The 17,014-nt window shown below is 47.9% G+C and overlaps 1 protein-coding gene across 4 annotated transcripts; it reads right to left on the bottom strand.

Annotated features, from left to right (window-relative positions):
- Window positions 1-866: 866 nt before the first annotated feature.
- On the bottom strand, window positions 867-16,993 carry Cc2d1b (coiled-coil and C2 domain containing 1B). Of its 4 annotated transcripts, none has more exons than XM_005072133.4 (25): window positions 16,858-16,993; window positions 15,603-15,685; window positions 13,006-13,150; window positions 11,919-12,025; window positions 11,391-11,549; window positions 10,853-10,978; window positions 10,585-10,744; window positions 10,242-10,423; window positions 10,013-10,088; window positions 9,799-9,909; window positions 9,585-9,715; window positions 9,283-9,355; window positions 8,980-9,104; window positions 8,476-8,593; window positions 8,220-8,392; window positions 7,694-7,819; window positions 6,680-6,738; window positions 6,476-6,592; window positions 6,136-6,209; window positions 5,971-6,029; window positions 5,718-5,769; window positions 4,487-4,586; window positions 4,239-4,329; window positions 3,012-3,141; window positions 867-2,780 (listed from the first exon to the last, which is right to left on the bottom strand). In XM_005072133.4, the coding sequence occupies exons 2-24, from the start codon at window positions 15,666-15,668 to the stop codon at window positions 3,013-3,015; spliced, it is 2,559 nt and encodes an 852-aa protein (XP_005072190.1). In that variant the 5' UTR covers window positions 15,669-15,685; window positions 16,858-16,993; the 3' UTR covers window positions 867-2,780; window position 3,012. The 4 variants fall into 4 exon arrangements, 3 of the variants coding, with proteins under 3 accessions (XP_005072190.1, XP_012970401.1, XP_021084054.1); XM_013114947.3 differs by having other exon boundaries at window positions 867-2,785; XM_021228395.2 differs by having other exon boundaries at window positions 13,006-13,146; window positions 16,858-16,917.
- Between the last annotated feature and the right edge of the window lie 21 nt (window positions 16,994-17,014).

Genomic DNA, 17,014 nt, shown 5'->3' on the forward strand with positions numbered 1-17,014 from the left:
CTGCAGCATCACATTCCTCATTTAAATCTAAAAGATAAATATAGAGCCTTCTACAAAGAAGAGTAGGATTGCATCCTGGTTTTAAAACATTGTTATATGCTTACCAAGTATATTTGTAAGCATATATTGTATAATGTATTTCCTGTTTTTTTGAGACCGGCTCTCTTATAGCCCAGGCTGGCCTCAAATTCACAATTTAGTCAAAGATGACATTCAATTCCTGATGCTCCTGCTTCCTCCTCCCAAGTGCTGGGAATTATAGGAATATGCCACTATACCTGGTACTCTCCATTTTTTTTCATCAACTCTTTCTCAATACCTCCTGCACTCAAGGTGACAGAATGATGGGATTGTCTAGGTCCCATTCTCTTGTCTTCTTCATCTACATTGGGTCCTGCTTGTAGGCCCCAAATTCCAATTAGACTTCTCTTTGGTCATCTGAAAGATAATTATGCATTTAATGTATTTCTGACAGTAGCTTCTATTTTACTAATGCTAAAATTAAATAATGGTAATGGGATTTTTAAGAGTTACCTACATAGGACCTAGGAATAGAGCTGATACCCATCTTGGAGGCCAGGCACCTAAGGCCCAGAGAAGGAAAAATCCATTTGATCCTTAACACACTACAAATAGAGCAGGTACATGCTTCCTGGGACTACCATACCAGCCACAGCCGTATGATTTGTTTCAAACTCAAAATAGCTGACCTCACTTAGTGCCACGATCTTGTAGGGAATGCCACAAATATTTGGTGGTGGGGTGGAGTCTTAATAATTAGGAGAGCAACCATACAAGTTTTAGAGTGGCACTACATAAAAGGAAAAAAATCTTACAAATCTTTGCCTTTCATGAACACAATTTCCTGGACTCTGAAATTTCATATTTTATTCAGTAAATCAAAGGACGTGCAGTGCAGTATTTATAAATGATTTTGTGGCTGGTTCTTAGTTGTATCCATGAACAATGTTTGGTTACTGTGGTTGAACAAATCTTACATAAATGAGGCTTTATGCAGGTCCCTCCCCCACCACGAATTCCTTGGCTACAACAAAGACCTTTTAAGAACCCCAGTCTCCCAGTCCAGTGGGTGCCTTTGTCAGGCCTCCCTCGGCCTTGAGGTTGTTTTTCAATTAAGTAGAGCAATCAGTGGACAGAAAGAAAATAAGTTGTAAAGGGAAAGCCTTTAAGTCTCAGAACACTACAACATTTCCAGCAGAGGGGTCAAGTGAGAAATGCCTAGGGCTGAGTGGGATCTTGGAGAATAACTCAGGGGTGCTTCATCTTAACAATCAGATGTAAACTGTAAGGAAAGTACGGCGGGACCAAAACTCCTCAGTCACTCCTCTCTGCTCTGGGTTCCTCCATGAAGGCAGAGACCCTTTCATTCCAGATTACTGTGGCTATAATTGTTAAATCTCTTATATATAAAAGATTGGGAGCTCCCATCTGCCAGTAAGATTGGCCAGAGAGCTCCGGGGAAATCACTTGTCAATAGTTTCTGCCTTGTTCCCCACTAACAATTTTGATAAGCTCTTAAGGGCAGGGAATCATGGTCCAGCTCTGTTGTTTCCAACAGACACACAAGTTCATCCAGAGCTGTGCTTACGCAACACAATAGTGACCAACAATTGAAAGTACTTTCTTCATGTACAGTCTTCCCAAATGATCTTGAGGAAGCCGGACATGGTCACTGATGCCTGTAATCCCAGCACTCAGGAGGCTGAGGGAGGAGGATTGCTGTGAGTTCAAGACCAGCCTGGACTATAGAGTGAGACCCTGCCTCATACAACCAAAATAAATAAAAGTAACTCTGGAGGAATACTTTGTTGAGGTTAATGTTTTGAAACGGGAAAGAGCTGGGGTGCTGATTCCTGAGAAATCTAGAATAATGTATTTGTGAATATTAACTCATTGCAACTACCTGTCCCTTCATTTCCAACCATTCCAAAAGCTATAGAACTGGTATAAACAGGGATCAGCCAAGTGATCAGCTCAAGGACAGGCATTGTCAACGGGAATGCACAGGGGCAGTAGACACACTTTGGCTTTTAAAGTGACAGGGAGCCAGGACACTTGAAGACTCTGATACTGTTAGGATATGAAGCCCTTACGATGAATTAGACCTAGTTTTAAAATAAAAATGGCTACATAAAATTGATAATTTTTTTCTTTTCTTCCCAATTAACATCTTAGGTACATGGACCAAAACCAAGAAAACCTTCCCCTTCCCACCAATAGTACCAAAGTAACAACTTTCCTGTCCCAAGGCGGCTGGGAATCAGAAAGGCTAGTGCAGCAGGTATCAGGGTCAAAGGCACAGGCAGAGGGGAAAACAGCTGGGCGGGACAGGCTGCCACTGACCTGCTGGAGTCACGGAATCCTGTCCCTCCCCTAAGCAGGGAAGGTACCGATCACCCTCAAGTTCTCCCATCACTTACAGTTAAATCTCTGAAAGGCACATCTAGAAATGGTGCAACTGGGGGCCGGGTTAGACTGTACATCATTACTATGCAGAGGTTAAGGGGCAATAGGACTCTATGGCACAGAGCAATGGGGTTATCCTTGTTTTCACCCACATCCTGGGGGGTGGAAGGCTGTAGGAGAAGCTTCTAGAATCTGGCCTGCTTCCGTGGAGGCCCAGGAGAGGCCCAGGCAACGGTTAGTTCAGTGGGGTCTTTGGTGCTTGTGTAGCAGCATCTCGCATGGACAGAGGCTCTTGCAGCCAGCAATGCTGGGTCAGTGAGCTGGTACCAGTGCTGGCTGATTATCTCCCAGTGCTGACCTCACAAGGCAAAAGCACAAAGAAAACCATTGGATTTTTAAAAGGTTTCTTAAGACAGTTCCTGTCCCAAGTCTACTGAAGAACTTCAGAAACAACCCACAAGCGCTTCCCAACATTTTGCTTTAGTCTCCTTCAGAGAGGAGAAAATCAAAGGCTTTCTCCCCAGAAATGGCTGATAAAAAAAGTTTTAGTTGGAAGGCAGATCTGGAGGACAAGAGCTACCCACCTCACAGACCCCTGGGCTCCAGGACCAGCCAGTTCTCAGTGACCATCTGTACATCCTGGCTGCTCAAAGGCTCCCGCAGCCTCACCTTAACCTCCAGCTTGCCCCCTGTGGGCTTTCTTCCATCCAGAACCTGTGACAGCCACAGAGAAACTGACAGTAATTGAGGGAACAGTCTGGGGGCAGGTAGGTCCCTAGAGTAAAATTTCCCTAGAAATCTAGATAAGTATCAGTGCTCTGACTGGAGATGAGAAACCCACAGCTCTATTCTGTTTTTCCTCTTAATCTTTGTAACTCCAACTGGCTTCAAGGGGCAGTGTGAAGCCCAGAGCCCACACCCTCACACATGGCCCACAGAGAAGTGGATGGTTGGGTAGAAGTTACAAGAAGAACTCAGGTCATGACTTCTTTTAAGGCAGGTAAGGGAATAGTTAAAAACAGCAACAAGCTTGAGAAATTCAACCACCCTCAGGGCAATTCAGACTAGGCCCCACCTTAGGACAACTTCAGACGAAGTATCAGTAATGGTCTGTTTGGACCTGGCTCTTCTGCTAAGGACAGACTAGGAACTAGCAAGTGCGTTCTCCACTGGCTTGTTCCACATTTGTCAAAAGCAGGTTCTTAAAGTGCCTCAGCTCATATAACCCTGTAAGTCATGAAAGCTTAAGGAGCTACTTGCCCAGTTTTCAATCACAATTGGCATATGATCTAGAAATACTATATCCACTTCCTGTTTGGAGCTAGTTCTCTGCCTTCTGCTACTTGTCCACTGCCCCAAGCACAACACAGTCCTACAAACAGAAATCTATACCATGCAGAGCATTGCTCAGAATCCTCCAGGGTCTTCTCTCAACTGTCAGTCTAGGAACTTAAGTATTCCCAGACTATGGAAAGAGACACTACTCATCTGGCTGCCTTTGAAAGATACACCAACTTCTTTTACTTCCCCCATTTTTTTTGCTTGTTTGTTTGAGACAGGGTTTCTCTGTGGCTTTGGAGGCTGTCCTGGAACTAGCTCTTGTAGACCAGGCTGGTCTCGAACTCACAGAGATCTGCCTGCCTCTGCCTCCCGAGTGCTGGGACTAAAGTCGTGCACCACCAACGCCTGGCAACTTCCCCCATTAATGACACAGGGACACAACCCATTCCAAAGCATACTACAGACAATTTGAAAATGTGCATAGACCCCTCAATAGTGTTCCAAGAATATCAGCTCATCCTGGACCCTACCTCCATGATCTCTCTGATCTCACACACATTCTCCAGCCTTTCCAATTTCAGGTGTGCTGTGCCAACCAGCTTGTCACTTCTGAAAAAGGATCTGGGAAGGCAAGACATAGCAGAGGATTAACCTGGCAGATAGGGCAGGAATGAACTGGCCGAGTTCAATGCAAGCAAACAGTGGTATGGGGAAGAACAGGAACAGATCTGCCATTCCTCCCCTCCTAACTTGCCTGTGGGATTGATAGAATCCTTACCCTTTGTGGAAGATCTCAAATTTGATTCCTTTGCTCTGGATCACCCTTTTAAAGCCCCGGTGATTTCGATTGATGTTTAGTTTGAAAACTTGTTCAAATTCTGCAAGGAGAGGGTTGGAACTGGGAAAGTGGAAAAGGAAGCCCAGGGCAGGCTCCTTCTCTGGAGCTCACTGCCTGCAATTCAGGGTGTCAGCAACCAGAGAAACGAGGAGCACATACGTTCTGGCCTTGTAAATACTATGGTGACCTGAGACAGTGTATATATTGGAAAGCACTTGGAATCTGGAGTGAGAATTCCTGGATTCAAGTACCATCACCCTCACCCCTGCTTAAGATGGTCTCACTATGTAGCCCTGGTTAGCCTCGAACTCACTGTATTGACCACACTGGCATTAACCTTGTTGTGATTCTCTTGCCACTACCTCCCAAGTGCTAGGATTACAGGTGTGAGCCACCACACACCAAGCCTTCAAGTCCATTTTTAACACTTCCTTGCTGTGAGCCCCCAGACTTAAGTAAATCCCTTTACTTAACTAGCCTCAAGCCTCAGTTTTTAGATTTCTTTTGCTTAATATTTTCTTTTTTTTTTCAGGTGTGGTAATGCACACCTTTAATCCCAGCACTCAGGAAGCAGAGGTAGATAGATCTGTTTGAGTTCTAAGCTAGGCAAAGCTACAAGCTACATACTGAGATCCTATCTCAAAAGAACTGAAAAAGACCTTTCTTAGTTTTAGTAGTATGTATGTATGCAGTCTGTGTGCAAGTGACCAAGAATGTCAGAGGCATGGTATCCTCTGGGGCTAGTTACAGTTACGTGTGTGTATCCCTAATGTGGGTGCTGAGCAGCACATCCTTTTGTTTTTTAATTTTATATGCATTGGTGTTTTGCCTGCATGTACATCTGTGTGAGGGTATTGGATTCCCTAGAATTGAAGTTACAGTTTTGAGCTGCCATGAGGGTGCTGGGAACTGAACCCTGGTTCTTTGGAAAAGCAGTACTGACTTTTAACTACTGAGCCATCTCTCCTGCCCAAGAGCGGTACTTTCTTAACCACTGAGCCCTCTTGAGCCCCAGGCCTCAGTATTGACAACTATGTAAGAGAACTATTAATAATACCTGCCTTTACTTTTGAGTTGGGTGGGCCAAGACAGACAGTAGCTCTTAAAACACTGGAAACTGGGCTGTCCACACAGAAAGTAACAGCAGAAATAGGTCTTATATGTCACTCACCTGGTGAGTTTGTATTCTTTACCACGGCTGTTTTGCTTTTTTGAGCCTGGTCCTATGGCAGCAAGATGAGAGAAGTCAAAAGTGCTCAAAAAGACAAAAACAAACCCCCAAAAACAACAGGCATGCAGGCATAGCACTTTGGCTTAATCAGTGGTAAGGAAAGCAACCAATTCCCATGGTCGTGCCTGTCAAAGATGCAGAGAAACTAAACAGTACTGGAGTTCAGAGGGTCCTAACCCTATCAGAACCTCACCGAGTTAGGGTAGTGAAACTCAAAGCGTACAAAAGCATCCAAGTCATCGGGAGTCACTCCTACAGAGAAAAAAGGGAGTCAGTTGGGAAAGCACAGTCAAAGCCTGGTGCCCAGACAGCAGGTAGGATATGTGACAACATCCTTCAGTAAGGTGACCCTGGGTACCTGGTGGGGCTGGGAGGTTCATTCCCCTGACAATGATAAGATGCATTTCTGTGCTGTTGAGCTCTGAGAAGATCCTGCAGACCAGAATGAAGAGAGTGCAGAGTAAAGACAGTAGCAGAGCAAAGCACCGTTGATAGTCCTCGGTCTCTGACTCCTGCTCCAAGTCATTTCTATGGCACAGCAGTTCTGAGCTCCTCCCTGAAGGCAGCACCCCCCGCGCCCCACCCCCATACCCATGGCACTGGGAAGTGTCAATAAAGACTCCAGAGTCTCCAGGCTCTGCTCCAAACCTTTTGCCCTATCCCTGCACAGAGCCACGGTTTCCCTTAGGCTTTGGCACCTCACAGTCTGGAACGTCTTCAACTCAAAGTGGTGACTGGGAGGGTCAAGGCCCTGGGCCTGAGCTAGCTGCAGGATCTCAAGCTGCTTCTTCCGGTCCTGAGCAAGCTTCTCAAACCTGCCAAGGACAGGTAACCAAGTCAGCAAGGTAGGGTTTGTTATCTGGTCCCTAACCCAACAAGCCCAGCATAGCCCTGGTACTTACCGGGTAGTTTCAGCCACATTGCCCTGGTGCATGAACTGCTTGGAGAACAGCAGGCACTTCTAGAAACAGGAGCCCAGTGTGACTCCACAGCCAGAGCAGAGCTTGCCAAAGCTAGCAAGGCCAGCTTCTCAAAGATCCTAACCTTCCTCCAGCCACTCCTCTCCTATAAAACTTATTCCTAGGGCACTCTTCCTAAGGCCTAACACACTTTCCTGCTTACATGTATTTGTCAGTTTGAGACAGGGTCTTGGTTACACAGCCCACACTGAAAATCATATAGTTTTCCTGCCTCATCCTTCCAGGTGATGGTTTTGTAGGTATCTATCACCCACCATGCTGGCTCTACCTGCACTTGTTGCTTCCTCTGAGGATAGCCATTTCCCAAAAATTCGTTTGGCAAACTCCTTCCCTCAAAACTTAATTCATGTAGATGTGTCAACATTGTCTATAAATTCCAGCATTTGGGAAGTTGAGGCAGAAGGACTTAGAGTTTGAAATCAGTCTGGGGTCCATAATGAGTTCTAGAAAAAGCATGGTACATACAAGATTCTGTCTCAAAGATCAACACCATCAAAAAATAAATTCAAGCATGTAACTTAGAACTCTGTCTTCTCAGAAAAGAAAGGCAGCAATTCAGGTCAGTTCTCTTTCACAAAACCCATTCTCCTTCACTCTGCTGTTTGAATTTCAAAACTACATGACAAAGGGGCTAGAGAGATGTTCACTGGGTAAGAACAACTGCTACTCTTGCAGAGGACCAATGCCTGGCTCCCGGCACCTACAGAGTGGATCCAATGTCTTCTGACCCCCATGGGCACAAGGCACATATGTGATATACATATACATATATGCAAACAAACATAAGTTTAAAAGAACTAAAGTAAAATGAAAAAGGGTAGCTTCATTTTGCAAATGAGGAAAATAGCTTGTCTGGGTCATACCTTAGACCAGTGAGAAGAGTTAGACCTGAACCCATGTTAGGAGGTAGAAGGCAGAGGTACACGGGCTACGGACCTCATGTTGCTCCAGGAGTATTTTCTGTAGCTGGACATACACCTCCTCAGCCTTCTGGGAGAGTCGCAGATCCTCATGGTGAATGAGGATGAAGTCACCCTCTTCATCCGTCAAGGGTGAAGGCACCTGCCCAGATCAAAAGGCCCCTCGGGCCCAAGAGTCAGATTACACCTCTATTGAGCCAAACAAACACAGGAATCCATGCTATACTTTTTTTTCCCAACTGCCATTAACTTCCGGTGGCACTTACTGCCTCCCATTGTATCTTGGACGACTACAGCACTGCTTTACTAGACTGTCCCTGCCATGTCCCCACTGACCACAGGTACCCATATTCCTTTCCCCTTCTATTTCCCTAATGTCCTATCTGAAGACTACAAAAGGGAGAAAAACAAAACATTCTTTCCCGCTGTCACCATTCTACATAAGTTCTGTGTCCACCGAGAAGCCACCCCAGTTCACGCCCATCAACCAGGGCCCACCTCTGTGTTTGAGGTAGCCTGCTGCTTCAGTAGGTGGGACTCACCTTGGAGAGGTCAATGGGTTGACCTGCTCGGGCTTGGGTGATCTGGGCCTCAAGACTTTTAGCCACTCGTAAATGGGATTTGGCCTGCTCCAGATCCTGTCTGCGCTTGGCTTGCAGGGCTGCTCGCTGGTATTGCAGTTTTCGGGCCTCCAGCAATGCCAGCTGCTCCCGAGCTACAAGAAGAGGGCAATGGTTAGGGCCATGCCTATCTCACTGGACCACCACCACTCCTCTGTCCTGATTGTTCCTGACTCACCAGAGGAACTCAGTGACTCCTTAGAACTTGAGGCCTTAGGTTCAGTCTGAAGATGAGATGAAGGGGCCAGGGCCTGTGCTGGCTTCTTGGCCACTGGGGCCTGTGCTGGGGTGTCACTCTGCAGGTAGCACCCAGTTAGAAGGCTATGAAATAGTTAATACCCCCACCCTGTCCTAGACTTTGGCTACCTCCCAATGCTGCACCACTCACTGTATGACTTCAGTGGAGTGGCTTTGCCTCCAGAGCCACAGAACTCAAAGACAGAAACTGCAAAAGCTTTCTAGCCTAACATCCCCGACAGGAAGGATCACTAATAGAGAAACTTAGGTTTGGGGTCAGAAATACCCAGGACTGAATTCTAGTTCTGCCTCTGGCAAAGATTTTCTCTAAAATAGAGAAAGTATCTCTACTTTATGAGGTTAATATTCAAACAGTAGGGTCTGGGTTTCTTCCTTATCTGTTGTCCCCTGATCAAACCCTGACATCCTGGGCCTATAACCAAACCTCTTCCTCTTCATCTACCAGGACTGTATCTTCTGAGGCCAGTTTTTGGGCAGTTGCCAAAGCTGCTGCCATGGAATCCTCCTCGGCACTTTTACTGGGCTCCAGGCCAGGGATGGGAGGAAATCCTGAGAAGACAGAATGGAAAGGAAGCAAGGTAGCAGCATTAAGGCTGAGGCTGCTCTATGTCTTGCCTGGCTCTGGGATGGGTAACATGCACAAGGTGGAGGTACACATATGTGAAATTTCTTCCTCCCTCCTTTCTTGCTCAGAAATCTCAAGTTCCATAGGCCAAGTCTCACCCACCTGGGGGAACAGGTAACTCAGCAAAGTTGACTTTCTGTCCTGCTCGATGAGCTCGAACAGCATCCTGATATTGCTACATGGGAAGGAAGGAAGGAATTTCTAGCAGCCTGCACCCTGCAGGCTCCATGGCCTCATTGCAGAGAGGCAGAGAGAAAAGGCAGAGGAAGGCTGCAGCCCTAGAGAGAAAGTGGTCCTGAGGCAGCAAGATCTCTGTAAACAAACAAGGACTCAGAAAGGCCAGGGCTTGTAGGGAAAGCAGACAGGCAGGGCACAGGATAGGAACTGCACAGCAACAGGCTCACCTTTGCAATGCGATCATGCATCCTGGCCTTACGCTCATTCCCATTGGCCCGGGCTTGGATGCCTGCCTCACGGTACCTGTTGAGTCTTTGTTGTAAAGCATCCAGCACTGTTTTTGGCTCTGCAGGGGCCACTATGACAATGGTAAAAAGAGACTATCAGCTCATCTTGCCTCTTCCCAGGCCCCCACTCAACTGTCACACTGTGAAGTCCTACCTGGGGTGGCTGGGAGGTCAGCGGTCATCACTGGCTGCACTTGCTCCACTGCTGGGGATAGGACTCGGGTTGCTGTGGGGGCCTTAGAGGCCTGTGGGAGGGCCTTCAGATCTGGGGACCAGAGTAGCAGGATAGTCAGAGTGTCTGGCCAAACACACACCCCACAGTCCTCCTTAATCCCAGCCTAAGCAGATACCCCCATTATCTGACTGACCCTCAGGTGCTGGAGGCATGCCACTCAGATCCACAGGCTGCCCCTTCTCCAGGGCCTCCAGGACAGTACCAAATCTCTGCAGAGGAAGAGCAGTTACAGGCATAAGTCAGTGCACCCCAAAAGCCTGGCCTGTAACAACTCCCACCAGGCCATGCTCACCCAGGTGCTGTCTGGCCCCCTTTCTGAGCCTCTGCTTCCCCATCTACAGGATAAAAGCAGGATGTCATACCTTCCCAATCCTCATGAGCTCCCGGGCACGATCTAGATCCCCAGCCTGCTTGGCACTGAGAGCAGCTACTTTGTACTCTCTCTGTCGCGCCAACAACAGGGCCTGTGGGTCTAGGTCTGCGTCAGGCAGGGGAGCAATGGCAGAGCTGCCTGGGAGGCTGGTCTCAGGTTGGAAAAGATTGCCTACACAAAACAAAAGGCCCTCAGAACTTGGCTAGAGGGTCATAGGAGGAATCCTCCTTGCCCACCCCACGTTCTGCTGGTCTAAGAACTCTTGGAGCAACAATAGGCAGGCAGGTGGGGTAGGCAGGCTATGGGAACCAGAACAGGACACCATCAGATACCTGGCTCCATGGCACAGGGAGCTGAAGTGTCTGTCTCAGAGTTCCTGTTGGCTGTTTCCTGGTGTGGTGGGGGCCTTTTGCCCAAGGCTACTGGAGGTGGAATCTCATTCTCACTGATCTTCCCACCTTTTCTCACAGTGGCAAGCTGGGACTCCAAAGTCTGAGGGAAAGAATTAGACTAGGAACCCAGGGAGCTACCTGGAAGACACCACATTTCTCAAGCCTGTGAGTGGCCTTCCCTTTACTGTCAGCTTACCCACAGACTCACCTTCAGGCCTCGTTCACAGCGCCGGGCTTTGGCAGCTTCACCAGCCTCCTTGGCACTGGCTGCGGCCTCCCGGTAGTTATGGATCCTTTCCTCCAGCAAAGCCTGCAGCCCCCGAGGCCCTCCAGCCTGCAGATACTTCAGCTCAGGGCTGGGCCACTCCGTAGCCAGCTAGGCCCTTGCCATTCTCTCCCTGTGAGGAAGCTACCCCAGAAGACGGACCTCTGGGACTCCAGGAGAAAGAAATACCTAAACCCCCAGAGTATGAGGCAAAGCCCACAAGAGAGGCCAGACACTGTATCAGGCAAACAGCTCCCCCCTCCCTCCGCATCAGCAGAGGCCATGAAACGATGTCCAGGAGTAGCCTGGAACAGGAGGGCCTTTAAGTCCACCAGCTAGGGAAGTTCCTCATGCCTGATTTCTATGTGGGAGCTGCTAGATCTATGTGACAACTCTGCTTGTATAAACCATGCTACATGCATACTATTTGTGGACACACAGGAACATCAAAAACACATTAGGGCCCTTCTGCAAAACCTACCTGAGGCCCTGCAGGTAAAGCCTGTTGGAAGGCTGTCTGCATTACAGGTTGTTCAGTGTTGTCCTGTGCCTTCTCCTCAGACAAGTCTGGGCTTGTTGCCTCACTGCCATCTAGCAGCCCAGTTTCTTCATCCACACCCAGGACCTCCTGCAGCTCTGTCTGGGGAAACACAGTCCAAGAACTTTGGGTGCCTCATGGCCACTCATGATGGAAAAAAGGTTAAGGACCCGCGTCCCCAGCAGTATCTGTCAATGTCAAACCCTGCGCTTAGTCCTCTTTACCAGCAGTTTTAATCTAGTCAAGGAACACCTTGATAAAAACAGACTTCAAATCTGAAAATTCCAAACTGAAGAGTTCAGACCAGAAGTCAAAGGAGACAAATCTCTCCCTTACAGCCATGAGGTCTTGCCTGAGAAGGGAAGGGTACTCACTCAGTCTGGGGCAAAGAGGAACAAACCCCAGCCCCTCAACAGCTCTCTCCTCTACCATGGCAGAGCTGATCCCTGCACACTGGCCTGGCAAACCTACCAGCAGCTCTGCATCCTCCTCCAGCCCTTCATCTTCCTCTCCCTCCTCCTCCACATCTTGCATACAGTCTGCTGCCAACTTCTCAATGTGGGCCATGGGCAGGGGGGCTGAGGAAAGAGAGGGACTCAGCAGGGTGCTGACGGTACAGGAGCTTTAATTCACTACATTGGTACTATTCCAGGTGGACATTCCCCTCCCTTCCACAGCAAAGTCCCACTCGGAACGGAACTCTTTTTTTCATGACCCAGCTCAAAAGATTGCTGCTATGGATGCCTTCCTGGGCTCTCCAACAAGAAACAAGCTGCTACTTTCACTGCAGTTCTGCTTGTAGGTAAAAATACCTATACATGGCCCACTGTGCCTTCCACATGTGTAAATTATTTTAACACCTACTCAAGCTACTTACTACTTACAATTCTGTAGGATGGTTGACATTATCCTCATTTTCCCCCCCACTTCTTAGGGGCGGAGGGGGTGGAGACAGAGTTTCTCTATGTAGCCTGTCCTGGAACTCACTCTGTAGGTCAGGCTAGCCTCTATCTCCCAATTCTAGGATTAAAGGTGAACGCCACCACCACTCGACCAATATCATCATTTTCTATACTGAATACACTAAGATGCACCAACATCATGTCCCCAAATCACAATCTTAGTAAGAGGCAACATTCAAACCCAGGCTTGTCTAACCCCAAAGCGGAGCTAGACTAGCCCTTCACAGTCACAGCACTGATGTTAGTTCAAAGACATACAGGTTACCTTTGAGGGTTTCTGCTAAGAAGAATATTCAGACTCCTTATTCTGATACCAAAAGGGGGATTTCACTTATTCTTTTGACACCATGTCTATTTACTGTGCACAAAATCTGTCAGTGCTAATGGCCCCTACTGTATAGAAAGCCCTACCTATATAGGACTAACACTAGCCACCTGAGTTAGGCTAGAATCAGATTTGTCCATGAAGGGGAAGAAGCTCCAAATAGCTTTCTGTGGCTGAGCTACAGGAAGGATATAATTATTAAAAGAACTAGGGGAGCTCGCTGACTGATTCTTCCAGGCTGTAAGGCACCAGCCCGGGTGTAAAAACTCACCTTGCCCCTTGGGTGCTGGCTTCTTGCTTGTGCTCCTCACTTCCCCAGTGAGAGCCAACAGTTCCGCCTCCAGGTCTCCCTCATCTTCAGTCTCATCCATTCCCAGGAGCATGTCCTCAGTGTTGAACTCCACAAAAAGCCCTAGCTAACAACAGAGAGATTTTTAAAAGAGTTTATTTATTCTTGTTTTCCCAGACACGGTTTCTCTGTGTATCCCCAACTATCCTAGAACTTTCTCTGTAGACCAGGCTGACCTCAAACTCAAGAGATCTGCTTGCCTCTGCCTCCCAAGTACTGGGATCAAAGGCGTCAGTCACAACCATCTGGCAAAGAGATTTTATAATTTTATGTGTGAGAATGTTTTGCCTGCATGTATGAATATGTGCCTGACACCTATGGAGGTTAGAAGCCAGATCCCCTGAAATTGAAATTATGGATTGTTTTACACTACCGTGTGGGAACTGGAAACCACATTCACAGGCTCTTAATAGAAAAGCCATCTCTCCAGCCCTCAGAGGGCTCTCATGAATCACATTATAGGGGCTGGTGAGATGACTCAGCACTCAAATGCCTCTTCTTTTCCAGAGGTCCCAAGTTCAGTTCCCGAGCACTACATTAGGTGATTCACAATTGCTGTAACTCCAGCTCCAGGGGATCTGATGCTCTCTTCTGGCCTACGGACACCCACACACAGCATATGTTCACACATACACCTAAGCAACTTTCTTTTTCAAATCACATAATGAATCAAAACATGAGGGGTTAAGACAGGCTAGAACTCGAGACCATGCCACAAAACAAATAAGACAAAAAGAATCACATAATGAAGTCTGGTGAAGTGGGGGACATGCATGTCATTCCAACACTTGGGAGGTGGAGGCAGGATGATTAGGGTTCAAGGATAATCAGGGCTATACATGAGACCATGTCCTAAAAACAAAACAAAACAAAAAAAATAATAAAGTTACGTGTACTGGCACATGCTTATGATCCCAGCACTGGAGGAGGGAAGACTTCAGTTCAAAACATGCCTGGGATACGTGGTAAGTTCTAAGTGAGCCTAGGCAACTTGATGAAAAACAAGCAGGGCTGGGGTTCCAGCTCAGCAGAAGAGCACTTGCCTAGCAAGGTCCTGAATTTCATCCCTACTCACTTTGAGCCCCAATGATCAGATAGGTAAACAGCTATAAAACATGGAGAACTGTTTAAGAAACCAGTAAGACATCAGAACCACTATTATTAACAACAGCAACAGCTGCTGGCCATAACACTTAGCAATGCACTAACTAGTCAATTCTCAACATCTTGAGAGACCCACATACACACATCCCTAATCTTTTTGGGTAACGAGACATGCTTTCATTATATATCCCAGGCTGGCCTTGAACTCACAATCCTTCTGTTTCAGGCTTCCTAGTGCTGGGATTATAAACATGTGCAGCACATTTATTTTTTAATTGTAGTAAACACATAGCATGAAATCTGCCATCCCACCTATTTTCAAGCACGAAGCGAGGTGATATTATACATTCCCATTGTTATGCAATCGTTATTACTATCTATTCACAGAAGTCATGTGCACAACTCTGTGCCTATCAAACACTAACTCATCTTCCCCTCTCTCCACCTTATTTTGTGTCCAATATTTTGAATGTTCTAGGCAGATATAGTTAATGGCTTACCCCAATGTTCAGAAATAGCCCAAACTTTCTGAACAAGAAAATAATTTAAAATAAGGTTTTAATGACATCTATGCCCTTTACTCCAACCCATTGTCTGTTCTGATTTGTTAAATTTTGTCCTTTTATATGTATCTTGGTTTTGTCCCCATGTATGTATGTGCACTGTGACTGTGTGGCTAGTGTCCATGGAAGCCAAAAGAGGGTGTCAAATCCCCTAGAAATGGAGGGACACATAAGTCACCAAGTGGGTGTAGGGAACTCAATTCCATTCTTCTGCAAAAACAGCAAGCTCTCTTAACCACTGAGCCGTTTCCCTAGCCACCATCTGTACTGGTTTTTTAATCTTGCTTGCTATGCAGTCAAGGGTGACTTGAAACTTGCTTATGTAGCCCACACTGGCCTTGAGTTCATGATCTTCTTACTTCTGTCTCCAAAGTATCTGGATTTTGGATGTGGACCACCAAGTCCAGCCTACCTGCTTCCAGAAGACAATAAAAATAGACTAAGACCCGGAAGAAATAAAGGAGAGAAACATGGAAGATACACCTGTTTCAGATTCCCTCACTAGAGTCTGTCCCTTTGTCCATGGGCAGCAACTGACTACCAATGGTTATGGCCCTAAAAAAGCTAGCCAACAAGTTATCACCCCAAATAAGGAACCTGTGAGAACACCTGGGTCTCAAAACAATCTATGCCCCAGTAGCTCCTGAACACTCACATTATTTATGTGGTATGGCAGAGTTGAAACCCAAGAGAGGTGAGGCTCCAGTCACTGGACTCTGAGGCCTTCACCACCATAAGCACTTCCTATCCTGTATGAACTAACAAGTCACCACACAGGTGAATCAATTTGTCACAAGTGACTAGAGATCCCCACCCCAAGTTAACCTGAGATGAAGGAGACCATGTCCATACCTGCTTGGCAGTTTCGGCACCCTGGCCTCTGCTCTTAGGTCCCTTCCGAGGTCTTGGCCCTGGCATCGTGGCAGGCTAGATACCTATTAGGTGTAAAGTTGAAGACACTTATACTGGAGCAGATGATGAGACATGGCTCCAACAGGGGTACCAGCGGTTAAGGAGTGGATTCCTTCAGGTAAAACACCCTTTCTAATTAAAGCATAGAAGCAAGACCAGGCAGTGGATGAAAGGTTGGGTACCACTGTCAACACGGATATGGGAGTGTGTACACACAGCTACTGAACTGACTGATGGACATAGAAGACAGACTCATGGTGGCAACGCTTAGCAGTTGTATATGGCTAATGGGTGCCACCAGGCAACACACAAAGATCGCGTTCACCATCAGTTTCCCTGGACACTCCACACCTGACTCAGCACTCAGATCCTCTGACAGATGTCACAAGTGACCAGCGGGTTCTGTGGCACAACTGGCCCAGCCCTGGAAGTGCAGAAACTAGTCTGCTCCCACCTCAATCTTCAAGGAAACCAACCCTTGGACAGACAATCACCACAGGGCTACTGCAGGGGCCATGGATGCCACAGTTCTTGTCCAGGGTATCAAAAAAGGCATCTTAGAAAGGATGGGGAAGAGGAGAATTCGAAGCAAATGTAACAAACTGGTACCGATTCTAAAATGAGAAATCGCGTGGTCTACACAAGGAAAAGGAAGGCGCGGCATCACTGAGGCATAAACAAACCGCGAGACTAGAACGGAGACATGAACGAGGGACGAAGTAGAAACACCTGAGGCTCTAAAGGTATTTGGGCGTTATCCTGACAGCATTGGGAACCATCGTTGAGCTGCAAAAGGTGCCCGGGGAAGTGGGAGATGACACGGTGCAGGAAACCCTGGCCCTGAGCATCTTGCAAGTCTCTGACCGAGCGTGGGGTGGCGTGGGGACTGAGAGACAGACAGGGTCCCGCGTCAACAGGGCTGCGAGGTACCCTGGGTGTGAGCGCCCAGCGCTTGTCACTCCAAGTGTCAGATTTCGACTCCGAGAGGCGGGTTTCGGAGCTCAGGAGAAAGAGGCGCTCCACTGCCCCAGACCGGTCAGACCCAGGAGAGGCAGGTCCGCGTCGAGGGGCGACGCCAGGCTCCCCACACCCGCACGTCCTCCCACTGCCAGGTCCGGCCCGGCCCAAGCTTCCGCTATCTCCCCGGCCGCCCCCAGCCTCCACACGCCTCTGCGGAGAGGGGCACGTGGCATACCTCGCGGGGGATCCGAACCAAAAGCGGGCCTCTTCCAGCCCGGAACCGCCAGGCTTCCCGCGGCCCCCGGGCGGCGGCGGAGACGGCCACAGGAAGCGACCGCCCAGGAGGCGGTGGCTCGCGCCCGGCACGTGACACCACAGCCAGGGATCCGCAG

Source organism: Mesocricetus auratus, unplaced genomic scaffold (genome assembly GCF_017639785.1).
Source record: "Mesocricetus auratus isolate SY011 unplaced genomic scaffold, BCM_Maur_2.0 Super-Scaffold_100014, whole genome shotgun sequence".
Lineage (NCBI taxonomy): Eukaryota > Metazoa > Chordata > Mammalia > Rodentia > Cricetidae > Mesocricetus > Mesocricetus auratus.

Bases quoted from the DNA above. Each gene is read 5' to 3' on its own strand.
- Cc2d1b (XM_005072133.4), bottom strand. From the start codon at position 15,668: ATGCCAGGGCCAAGACCTCGGAAGGGACCTAAGAGCAGAGGCCAGGGT. The intron at 9,356-9,584 runs GTGAGCCTGTTG...CTTCCCATGTAG, and splicing joins TGCATGATCGCATTGCAAAG to CAATATCAGGATGCTGTTCG. The intron at 4,330-4,486 runs GTAAGGATTCTA...TTGCCTTCCCAG, and splicing joins TTTGAGATCTTCCACAAAGG to ATCCTTTTTCAGAAGTGACA.